This window comes from Muscardinus avellanarius (genome assembly GCF_963383645.1).
Source record: "Muscardinus avellanarius genome assembly, chromosome: 7".
Classification (NCBI taxonomy): Eukaryota; Metazoa; Chordata; class Mammalia; order Rodentia; family Gliridae; genus Muscardinus; species Muscardinus avellanarius.
Window position 1 is genome coordinate 55,806,402 of NC_137793.1, and position 12,557 is coordinate 55,818,958.

Sequence of the window (12,557 nt, forward strand, 5' to 3'; positions counted from 1 at the left end):
TATAACTGGTAGCTTTTCTGACTTAAAATGCTCATCTAAAATGTTCATATAGCTGGAAATAGTTGTGCATACCTGTAAGCCCAGTACTTGGAAGACTAAGACAGGCGTAATACAGGTTTGAAGCCAGCCTCAGAAACTTAACAAGACTCTTAGGATCTAAGTGGGGCTCTATTTTAAAATAAAAATTAGAGCCAGGTATGGTGGTGCACACTTGTAATTCCAGCATTTGGGAGGCTGAGATAGGAGGATCACAGTTTGCAGACAGCCTCAGCTTCTTAGTGAGGCCCTTTTGCAATTCAGTGAGACCCTGTTTCAAAGTAAAGAATAAAAAAAAATAGGGCTGGGGGTATAGCTTGAAGGTAAAATGCCCCTGGGTTCCATCCCTATTACTGCAAAAAATACACACACACACACACACACACACACACACACACACACACACACACACAGATTCTAGTACCCTTATTTTAAAAATCCTTCAAATAGTGAACCTATTGTGTACTAAGTAAAGGAAAAATTCTGTGTCCAATAGTTATCTAAATTAATATATTTTCTCTGGAATGGTGTCACAAAATGAATGTCATTTGTCATAAGCAGCTAAATTCTTATTTGAAGGAAATGGCTGGCTTTCAGATGCAAAGTACTTATCCTCTGACAGTGATAGCTCTCTCTAAAAAAAAATAATTAGTATTACTGACTTCTGGAAACTGTCCTTTGATAATTTAAAAATAGCTTCAGTTTTCTCATATGTAAAATGAGATGGTAATATTTCCACAGAGTCACTATGCACCTGGCACACTAACTCTCAAGCAAATGGTAGCTGTTATGGGAGAGAGTGAAGTCAGGGCAAATGGCTCTTGGAAGCAGGAATAGAGAAATGAGGGACATCATTCTTCCTTTGTTTGATTGGTTGGTTGGATTTCGTACTGGCGATTAAATTCAGGGACATTCTACCTCTGAGCTATATACCCCCCCAGCCCTTTTCATTTTTAATTTTGAAACAGGGTCTCAGTTAGTTGCTGAGGGCCTAAGTCACTGAGACTAGCTACAAACCTGCCATCCTACTGTTCAGTCTCCCCCTTGCCTACTTTATAAGGTAGTTCAGGCCTTATTCTTTTTTTATTTTATTTTTTTGGTGGTACTGGGGTGGAGCCCAGAGGCTTTCTACCTCCGGGCTATACTCCCAGACCTATTTTATACTTTATTTGGAAACAGGGTCTCACTATGTTGCTGAGAGCCTCACTAAGTAGCTGAGGCTAGCTTCGAACCTGTGTGATCCTCCTGTCTCAGCCTCCCAAGCACAGGGATTACAAGCGTGCGCCACTACGTCTGGCAAGCCTTATTCATTTTTTAAATATATTTTCTACTTTCCTGTATTTTAAATGTCTTATTTTGCTTTTTATCACAAGTTCAGTCTGAAAGCTTTCTGGAAAAATATGTGAGCCCAGAAAAACTACCCTGTTTGTTTAATATGCAAGGCTTCAAGTTTCATTGGGTTAATGGGAAATGAGGAAGGTAAAGAAAACATTAGTTTTTTCCTTAGTCCTTAGCATCCGTTTTCCCTTTCACTTAAGAGTAGGGACGTAGCCGATGAGGTAGAAATGGGATGTTGTTCCAGAGGCTCCCTTCAGAAGTGGTCCTGTGCATGTGAAGTAGACAAATGAGGACACTGGTCCTCTGACAATTTCAGACACTTAGATTTCAGACATTTAGATGGCTTTTAAGCATAGCTATTTGCACTATTATTTTGACATTATATAATAACAAGTACTTTTCAGTTTTCATTTATATTTTAAAATACACAAGTTATCTAAAGATAGCTGTTCACATTATGTTTAAATGCATGCAATACAATAAGACACATGGAATAAAAGACTCATTGACAAAAACCTTGTAAATCTTCCTTCCTTGTAGGCAATCCATAGCACTAAGCCAAAGTAAAAGGGCATATGAGCAAGTGCAATGTCCAAACAGTTTGGATTACTCACTCTAATTTAACTGCCTTGTAGAGCAGTCAATGAGTTGAAAGACTGGTAAAAGCTACTTAGAGGGAACACTTCAGTTGACGCTGGGTACATATACAAAATTGTCAATCCAGTCTCAATATTATGTACTTCAGGAAAGGGGAGGGAGCGGGCTCGGATCCCGGGGAAGCTCACCTAGTACTGTGTGCATGAATGTCCCTATCGCTCTGAACTAGTATAGTGTGAGATTACAGTGCACTAACTAAAGTATTTTTAAAAAGCCTACTTGAGGCTGAGACAGGAGGATCACAGGTTTGCAACCACCTTCAGCTACTTAGTGAGCCCCCTCCTCAACTTAGTGAGACACTCTTTCAAAATAAAGAACAAAAGGTAGGGCAGGAGATGTAGCACAGAGATAGAATGCCCCTGGGTTCAAAGCTACTTGGAGGTCTCACATATTTTATAGTTAGTTAGTTAGTATTACGGGGGATTGAACCCAAGGGCATTTTACCTTTGACCTATACCCCAGCCCCTGTTTTATTCTTTATTTTCTAACAGGGTTTCACTAAGTTACCATGCACCAACCTCCAACTTGTGATCCTCCTGTTTAGGCCTCCCAGTACTGAGAGGAAGTATGCCTGTGCCACCATGCCCAGCCACATTTTAAAAATAAATTGAAATTTTAATAGAATTTAAAACTTCAAAAAGAGTAATAATTATGTATTATATACATTACTTGGTAATTTTATAATTTAAAAATGAATATTTGCCATCAACCAAAATTAGTAATAAATGTAAGTTGATGTGTTCATTTTATTTTTGGTTTTCTTTGTAAGTTTAGTACCTGTATTCAATAAAATTATTTTTACATGTGTAACTTGTATAAAAAAGAAAGTTCGTCATCTAATGGGGTGTTTTCTCTCAAATCTAGTTTTATTGTCCATATGTTCTCTACTTTGTGATCCTAATCCAGATGACCCTTTAGTACCAGATATTGCACAGATCTACAAATCAGACAAAGAGAAGTAAGTATTTATTTATATTAGCTTCTGTTTGCATATGCTCTGTATATTCTGTCAGAACATGAGTATGGTCAGTATATTTAAAGTACATCTAATCATGCTTATATTAAGTGTATCGTTTTCGAGGGAATTAGACCTTTTTTGCTTTTTTTTTTTTTTTTAGCAGTACTGGGGATGGAACCCTTTACCTCCGAGCTACATTCCTAGGCATATTTTATATTTTATTTGGAAACAGGGTCTCTTAGCCAGTGAGGCTGGCTTCGAACCAGTGCAATCCTCCTGTCTCAGCCTCCCAACTACTGGGATTACAAGCGTGTGCCACCATACCCGCAGACCTTTCTTTTTTTTTTTTTTTTTTTTTTTTTTTTTTTTTTTTTTTGGTGGTACTGGGGTTCCTGGAGGCCCTTCTACCTCTGGGCTACACTCCCAGACCTATTTTTATATTTTTTCTTTTTGGAAACAGGGTCTCTTAAGCCAGCATGGCTGGCTTCGAACCTGCACGATCCTCTCCGCCTCCCAAGCACGGGGATTATAAGCGTGCGCCACCACGCCCGGTGTTAGACCTTTCTTTTTAAACTCCATCTTTTAAGAAAAAATTTTGTTTATTTCCATTTACTGCTTAATAGTACATGTTCTTTGTTAGTACAGTAACTATATAGTTTTAAGCAGTAAATTAAAAATGCAAGAACTTCATCATTAGAGGTAGTAAATATTGTATTCTCTGTCTTCTGGGAAGAGAAGTTGTCTCTGCACCCACCCAAACTGACCTTATTTTCAATCTGCTTCACCCTGCCTAGTACCATTAGTTTATTTGCATTTGCAGATAATTCTCATTCAGAGTTGGCTTTTATAGATTTCAATTCAAAATTGGTTCCAATGTTTTGTTTATATATTTTAGGTACATTTTCATATAGATTATAGAAAAATCCATGAGTTAAAAAATTATGTTTTCTGTTTTATTTACACACGTCTAAGTCACGATGACCCAGTAATTGATACATGTGTGGTCATTGTGATTAGAAATGAGAAGGTAGAATTACAGTTCTATACAGATGACCCTTTAGTACCAGATATTGCACAGATCTACAAATCAGACAAAGAGAAGTATTTATTTATATTAGCTTCTGTTTGGATATGCTCTGTATATTCTGTCAGAACATGAGTTGCACTTCTAAAACACTGAATTTGTTTATTATCCCTTTCATATGCCCACAGATATAACAGACATGCAAGAGAATGGACTCAGAAATATGCAATGTAAAATCACAGAAACTTTCCTATATACCAGAGTACTGTAAAAACCTAGGCTTTTTTCAACATTAGCAGTAATTGAGCACTGCTTACTGTTTCAATGTATCATGAAACCCTTTGATTTTTAACCTATTCTAAATGTGTTTCTGAAGCAAGACAAAAACCTCCAAAAATACCCTTAAGACTGTGATGAGAGCATTTATCATTTTGTATGCGTTGAGAAAGACATTTATTATGTTTTTTAAGACATTTGGACATCTACATCTTCAGCTTACAAGATCTACAATGCAGCTAAAAGTAACCAAATTATTTTTTGCTGAAACTAGATGTTTTTAAATGAGAAATACTGTATGTGTTGTCTAAGATGTCACTTTTATAAATCTGTATTCAGATTTCATTCTTTATTAGCTCACTTTATAATTTGTATTTTTTTACTGTATAGACTAAATATATTCTATTTACTTGTATGTCAACTCATTACTTTTTTCCTGTGAAACAGTATTGAAAAAACCCAACAGTTGATAATTAAATGAACTAACTGTATTTCCTTTGTCTTGGATATTCTGTGGATTGATTGCAGATTTCTTAAATCTGAAATGATCTTTACACTGTAATTCTCAATATACTGATTAATGGAAAAACACTTGTTTTGATTTTGTTATACTTGACTTAACTTTATTGCAATGTGAATTAATTGCACTGCTAAGTAGGAAAATGTATAACTTTTATTTGTTGCTATTCACATTTGAATTTTTTTCTGTATAGGCAATATTATATTGACACCTTTTACAGATCTTACTGTAGCTTTCCATATAAATAAAATGCTTTTTCTACTATTTGTCTTGATTACTTAAAAAACAAAAATTACTTTATCTGTAAGTAAAGATCAAAACTATATATACAACTTTGTTTAAAATATTTTCCACATTATGAAAATGAGATCTACCTTATTTGGCACTAATTACCATTAGTTATATATATATAAATTTTATTGTTTCAGATTACCATCTCTTTACTAAAATATCTACCTATAAGATGATTTACCTCCACCCTCTGTTGTAAATGAAACTTTAGAAGTTGGGGTTTGTCTTTATCACACCTAAGAATAATTATTTGTGAAAATACCAAAATGAATGTAAGATAGTGTCACCTACTCTAAAGAAAAGTCTTTATAGATCTGAGGAATCAAAAGATTAGTTCATTAAAATTCCCCTGTAGATATAACTGACATCATATAGAAGTTACCAAAATAATTCTGAAATGATACTTTTGTCTTTTCAAGTTGCCAGCTAAAAATGATTTAAATACACAGGTTATCTTTCTAGATTTTAAAGAAAATGAGAAAGTTCTAATATTTTAACTTGTGAAACAAAGCATCATTTACATGTTTAGCATGCATATTAAACTTGAGTGTGTCAATTTTAAGAACAGTTGTGGCTCTTCTGGTTATTACAGTATCTGTATAAGTGTGAAAGAATCTGACAGATGTAGACATTAGCAAAACATTTAAATCACTTGATTAGTTTATTATGGTTTAATATTAAAGCACAAAATAAGCTATTGTTAGAAAATGTGTCTTTATAAATGAATGTAAAATAATTCAATGAGTTGTGAAATGGATATATCAGCTTTAAGAATTAGCTCTATTAAATGATGTTTTGAAATAGCCATATCATGAAAAACACTTTAGTATCTATATTAATATAAGCTAAATTTGCCCTGTATTTGAACATTTAACATCATTAGATTTTAAATATTTAGCATACTTTGATAGTAAAGGGTTTTGATTCTTTGTTGTTTTTTTGTTTTGTTTTGATTTTGAAATTTTTGTTTGTGTGGCATTTGTTTTTGGAAGTGTCTTTTTCTTTATTAAAGTTTTTCAAACTTGCTTAACTCTTGTTTGCCTTTGCTTACATCTCATACAGCCAGACTGTTAGGGAGTGAGTACAAATTCTTGTAGTGAACCAAAAGTCGTAAGTGAAAAGGTGACACGATGATCAGCCAGATCACCATTTTCAGTATATCTTTTTTTGTGAAATTCTAATAAAGAGAACTTCACTTACCTTTTAGAACTAAATTCAAAGTCAGGAGACATCTTTAATAAAACATTAAGGACCTTGGCGTGTTGAAAATGGTAAGTCTTAGGGGTTTAGCCTCCTACCTCCTGAAGTCTGGATGCTTTGAGGCCTGTATGAAAACTTGGGCTCTGGGTATATGTAAATGCCACTACATTAGTCAACTTTTTGTTTCTGTGACTAAAACACCTGACAGGATCAATTTAGAGGAGGAAAGATTTATTTTGGCTTATGATTTCAGAGGATTCAGTCTATGGTTGTCCAACTTTATTGCTTTGGGCCTGAGGTGAGGCCAAATATCATAGCAGAGGGCTTGGCAGAGGAAAGCCATTCAACTATGGCAGCCAGGAAGCAGAGGACATGGGACGAGCAGGAGGGGAGATAAACCCTTCCAAAGCAGGATCCAGTGACCTCCTTCCAAGTAGGTTCCCCTTCCAGTGGTCCATTCAGCCATCAGTGGCTTTCTAATCACTCCGCAAGCCTACCTTTGAGTATCACTGCACCGGGATCACAGAGGACAGGAGGACATTGCAGACCCAAACCATAATTTCCACATGTGAGTAATCAGTGATACAGTTACAGGGCAACCTCTTCACCACACAGCTGTCTCGGAAACATGATTCCTGAGGTATAAGCATTGTGGATATCACATATGCCTGAAGAAAACACAAACACAGTTACTCATGTTTGCTTTATTTCCCTTCTCACCTCTCTCTCGAAACAGGGAAAACTGAACATTCAATTTATAAATCAACCATATGTCAATTTCAAAGAAGCAAGATTCTAGGTTACACATACACACAGAAAGTACCAAGGACAACCTAAGTTAATATTCAAAGGATTTAATTTTTTTAAAACATAGTCATAAATGGTAATGAGGCCACATTGTAGTTTTACATTTTTCTTATAACAGCAGAGGATAGAACCTAGGGCCTCCTTCCTAGGCAAGTGCTGTACTACTGAGCTATACCCCCTGCCCCAGTTCTGCTTTTTTTTTCTTTTACCACTTTGGCTTATGTCAAGGAAAAGAATTTCAGCATGCACCAGTCAGAGACAGAGGCAGAGATTTATTTAGGAAAGTAAGAAATTTATATTCAAGGGAGAATGTGAGCCATGATCTATCTTTTGTCTACTTATTGGTAGTCAATTTGAGCTAAACTGAAAGTTCAGTCCAGTGATTATGTTTTATAATTTGAGTTCCACTGCTAGGAATGGTGACACACACCTATAATCCCAGTACTTGGGAGACTGAGACAGGAAGATTGCAGATCCCAGGCCATCAGCAACATAGGGAGACTCAGCAACCTAGCAAGGCATGTTCCTGTTTCCAAACAAAAAATAAGTATTGGGGATGTAGCTTGGAGATAGAATGCCCCTGAGTTCAAACTCCAGTAATATACATGCACACACACACACACACACACACACACACACACACACACACACAGCGACCAGCCATGGAAGTCCTGAAAAATAACCATGGCATTCAGCTTGTTCAAATTGTTAACAATACTGTTTTATGCTGTTTTATCTTTCTAGTTTTGGGTTTTTTTGTTTGTCTGTTTTTTACTGGTACTGGGGATGGAACCCTTCTACCTCTGGGCTAAACTCCCAGACCTATTTTTTTATTATTATTTTTTATTTGGAAACAGGGTCTCTTACGCCAGCAAGTCTGGCTTCGAACCCACATGATCCTCCTGTCTCTGCCTCCCAAGTGCGGGGATTAAAAGCGTGTGCCACCATGCCCAGCTATCTTTCTAGTTTTTATAAATCGTTTGTGATTAATATGAAATAGTTATAAACTTGAATTTTTAAAAATTTTATCACTCTGTGAACTGTAAATTAGAATCTTGCAAATTTATTTGTTTAAAGCAGATTAGAGCCAGATGTGATGGTGCATGCTTGGTGTACTTGGGAGGCTAAGACAGGAAGATTGTAGGTTCTCGGCCAGCTTCAGTTACTTAGTGAAGCCCTCTTCAACTTAGTGAGACCCTGTTTCAAAATAAAGAATAAAAATAGGGTTAGGGTTGTAGCTTGGAGCTAGAATGCCCCTGGGATTAGTCCCCAGTACTAGGAAAAAAAAAAAAAAAAAGGATAAAAAATAGGGTTAGGAATGTAGATCCAAGGTAGAATGCCCCTGGGTTCCATTCTGGGTACAAATAAATAAGTCAACTTAATGACTCTAAAATCTAATACAGATTATTTGTGTAAATTCTCCTTTTAAATCTAATTTGGGGCCGGGCGTGGTGGCACACGCTTGTAATCCCTGCGCTTTGGAGGTGGAGACAGGAGGATCATGCAGGTTCGAAGCCAGCCATGCTGGCTTAAGAGACCCTGTTTCCAAATAAAAAAATATATATATATAAAAAGATACGTCTGGGAGTGTAGCCCGGAGGTAGAAGGGCTTCCAGGAACCCCAGTACCAATGATGGTGATGATGATGATGATGATGATGATGATGATGATAAGAAGAAGAAGGAGAAGAAGAAGAAAAGGAAGAAGGAGGAGGAGGAAGGAAGAAGGACAACAACAACCACCACCAGGGATTAAACCCAGGGCCTCTTGTGTACTAAACACATATTCTACTGCCAAGCTATACCCCAAGTTCTCTCATTTTTTTTTACAGTGTTTCTTATTGTTCTGACAACTGCATTGTTTAAGTGAGGCAATAAATGAAGATTTATCTAATTTCACTTGCAAAGATTGCTGTGTGTAGATAGTCACTTCTACACTTTTCTTCATACTGAGTAATTATTTTCTTCATACTGAGTAATTATTGTGTGTAAGCTCTTTGTACTTGATATGCTTTCACTAGGAGTTTTTGGTAAGTGATAATTGAAAATTTGTTAATAACTGATGTTTTATTGAAATATTTTGCAATAATATGAGACATTGTCTTATGACAATCTAATAGGTATTTTATCACTTATTTGTATTTTGTTACATTTAAATTTTGGCTCCCATTTTTCTGCTATGTAAGAATGTGGTTTTAAAGTATAAATGAACTGAATAAGAAGCGAAAATTCACCTAAAAGTATTATTAATGAATATAATAACTCTTTTATCTCCTACTGTTGTAAAGGGTAATATGCCTTTCTTAACTCATGAGGAAGTTGCTTTTATTATTCTGGAACATATGTAAGGTCTGAAATATGCTTTCCTACATAATTTACTTAATGGGAAAAGGTATTAAGATCTCTTGGGCAATAGGTATTGCTCAGTGGTAGCACAAAGCCCCGTGTTCAGTTTTAAGCACCAAAACAAAACCCCAAAACTCTTCAGTGCAAAAGATCACAAGTTATATATGAAATATTTTAAAATTTTTCCATTGGTGCATTATAATTATGCTTAAAAGTGGGGTTCATTACATGTTTTTACTTATACATAACATAATTTAGTCAGTTTCATTCCTCGGTATGAAACATTTTAATAAAAACTCCTGATATTCATGTGGAAGACAATTATGATACCACTTGGGTTAGCCAGCCACACATACAGTGTCAGTAGAAAAATGTACAGACCCTGGCACCTGGTCACCCTTGCAGCTAAGATATGTTAAAACCCAGCAAGGATACACAACTGGATTAGTATGGGGGAAAAGAGAGGCCCAGCAGCACTTGGAATTGCAGCTACCTGTGTTCTGAAGGGACCACGGGAGAGCACGCCCTTCCAGCAGTAACACAGCAGTGTTTTGCCTGGGGAAGCCAGTTTGAAATTCAAGTCCAGAGTTATTAGATAGGCACCCTTTGTCCTCCAAAATTTTAGTTACCCAGAAGGAAAGCAGGTGTTCCTCATAAATCACATCTTTTAAAAGCCTAGTTGGACCTGCGTAGCAGGCTCAACCTTATCACTTAGGGAAAGTTGAAAAAGCCAAGTTCCCAGATGTCAGCCAAAGGCAAACCTTGTAAACAGACCCTTTTAAAGGTCAGGCCTATATAATTTGTTGTATTTGAAAAGCTGAGATAGGAGGCTCACAGGTTTGAGGTCAGCCTCAGCAACTTAGTGAGATCCTGTTTTAAGAAAGGGGGTGGGTGGAGATGTATCTAGGAGGTCAAATGCTCCTGGTTTCAATTCCAAATACTCTCCCCACAAAAGGATAATTCTTTCCCCTTGGATGTTCTAGCACCTTGTTGAAAATCAACTGACCATGGAAATTTATTTCTTAACCCTCAATTCTTTTCCATTAACCTATATGCTTTAAGCTACAAATGCTACACAATTTTAATTACTGTAGCTTTGTAGTGACTTTTTTAATGAGGAAGTATGGATCCTCCAATTTTATAGTATTGTTTTGACCATTCAGGTCCTGTGTAATTCCAAGTGAATTTTAGGGAGAACTTTTTCATTTTTCCCACTGAGATTTGAATTGGGATTGTATTGAATCTACAGAGCAATTTTAGTGAAGTTATCTTTTGTTCTGGCTAATAGGTGAATGACAAACCACCCCAAGACAGGTGTTATAAAAAAAGCAACCATTTTATATGCTCGTGGATGTGGTTGAGCCAGGAATTGGTGGCACAATAGGGATTGCATGATACTTAGAGTCTCAGCTGGGATAAGTCAAGTGGCTTGGGGATTCTCTATTATACGTTGGTGTGGCCAATATTTGAAACATGTGCCAATGATCTTTCTATGCTGCTTGAGCATCCTAGAACATAGTGTTTTACTCAATGGAAGGAGGGAACATCTGGAGATAAGTGTTATAAAAAAAATGGGTAGTAAGCTGCATGGCCTTTTGTGATCTAGCCTTTGAAGTCACACAGTGTCACTTGTACTGTAGTTCATTGGTTAAGCAATCACAAGCGTACTAAAAGGAAAGGGATGCAGACCCTCACCTCCCTAAGGAGAAGAATTTGGGGCACCCAACCACTCCTTATTTAGTCATTCCATAATTGTGGATCACTCAATGTACTAGGTCATCTTTAATTTCTAATCATCTAAGTGTTTTGTGTATAATCATTTTGTAATTGTATAGAGATTATCTACATGTTTCTTTGAATTCATTCCTAGATATCCAGTTTTTAAATATAAAAGTTATTTTTCACATTGTTACCTAACTCTGGGTTCTTGATACATAGAAAAACAATTTATAATTTTCAGCTTGTATCTTGTGACATAGCTAAGTTCACTTTTTAAAATTTTGCATCTTAGCTGGGCATGGTGGTGCACACTTGTAATCCCCATGCTTAGAAGGCAGAGACAGGTGGATCGCACAGGTTCGAAGCCAGCCTTGGTGGCTTAAGAGACCCTGTTTCCAAATAAAATATAAAATAGGTCTAAGAGTGTAGCAGGGTTCCATCCCCAGTACCACCAAAAAACAAATACATCTTAAAGTTTTCTACACTTAAATTCATTTTATCTGTAAATAGTGATGATTCCATTTCCATTCTATATACATCTTTTTCTTTGTTGTATTAATCTAAGCTCCTGTATCTTGTGGAATAGAAAGTGATAGGAAGAATCCTTTTGACTTCCAAGGGAAAGCTTTTATTATCTTAATAATGAGTGATAATCCCTTCATATTTTTTTGTTTTTTATTGGTGAACTGTATTCATACATCATAATGGGATAAAAAACTTGTGTAGACATACGTGCACACAACGCCCAGTTAGCCCCTACCCCACACCATTCCCTCCTCCTCCTCCCTCCTTCCCATGCTTGGCTTAGTGGTTGACATCTAATAATTAAGCAATTTATCCAAAATTAACAATGATAATCTCACATAACAGATTCATTTGTCTGATATTAAACTTTTTCCAGAAACAATCTATCCTAACATGAAATATGAACTCTAAATACCCAAAACAATCTCGAAAAAGAACAAAGCTAGAAGATGTACATTTTCTGATTTCAAACCTTATAAAGCTACATTAATTGAAATGGTGTAGTACTGCTATAAAGGCAGATATATGAACCAGTGGAGTAAAATAAAAAGCCTAGAAATAAATTCTTCCATATATGGTCAAGTTATTTTTGACAAGGTTTCCAAGAACATTTGGTGATGGAAATAATGATCCTTTCACTAAATATTGTTGAAAAATAATAATTACATCAAAAAGAATAAAGTTGGACCCTTACCTAACACCATATACAAATATTAACTCAAAATAGATAAAAGACCTAAATGTAAATCTTAAGACTATAAACTTTTAGAAGAAAATTGGGTCATGACACTTCACAACATTGAAATTAGCAGTGATTTTTTGGATATGATTTCAAAGGCACAGGCAACAACAGAATAAACA

The 12,557-nt window shown here is 35.9% G+C and overlaps 1 protein-coding gene across 1 annotated transcript in view; it reads left to right on the top strand.

Annotated features, from left to right (window-relative positions):
• Nucleotides 1-4,247, top strand: part of UBE2D1 (ubiquitin conjugating enzyme E2 D1) — a gene marked incomplete at both ends in the record, with an annotated part of 33,202 nt that extends 28,955 nt beyond the window's left edge. Inside the window, 2 exons of the mRNA XM_080699141.1 lie at nucleotides 2,896-2,989; nucleotides 4,202-4,247. Coding sequence (XP_080555267.1) covers nucleotides 2,896-2,989; nucleotides 4,202-4,247 — 140 coding nt within the window. The remainder of the gene's footprint in view (nucleotides 1-2,895; nucleotides 2,990-4,201) is intronic.
• Between the last annotated feature and the right edge of the window lie 8,310 nt (nucleotides 4,248-12,557).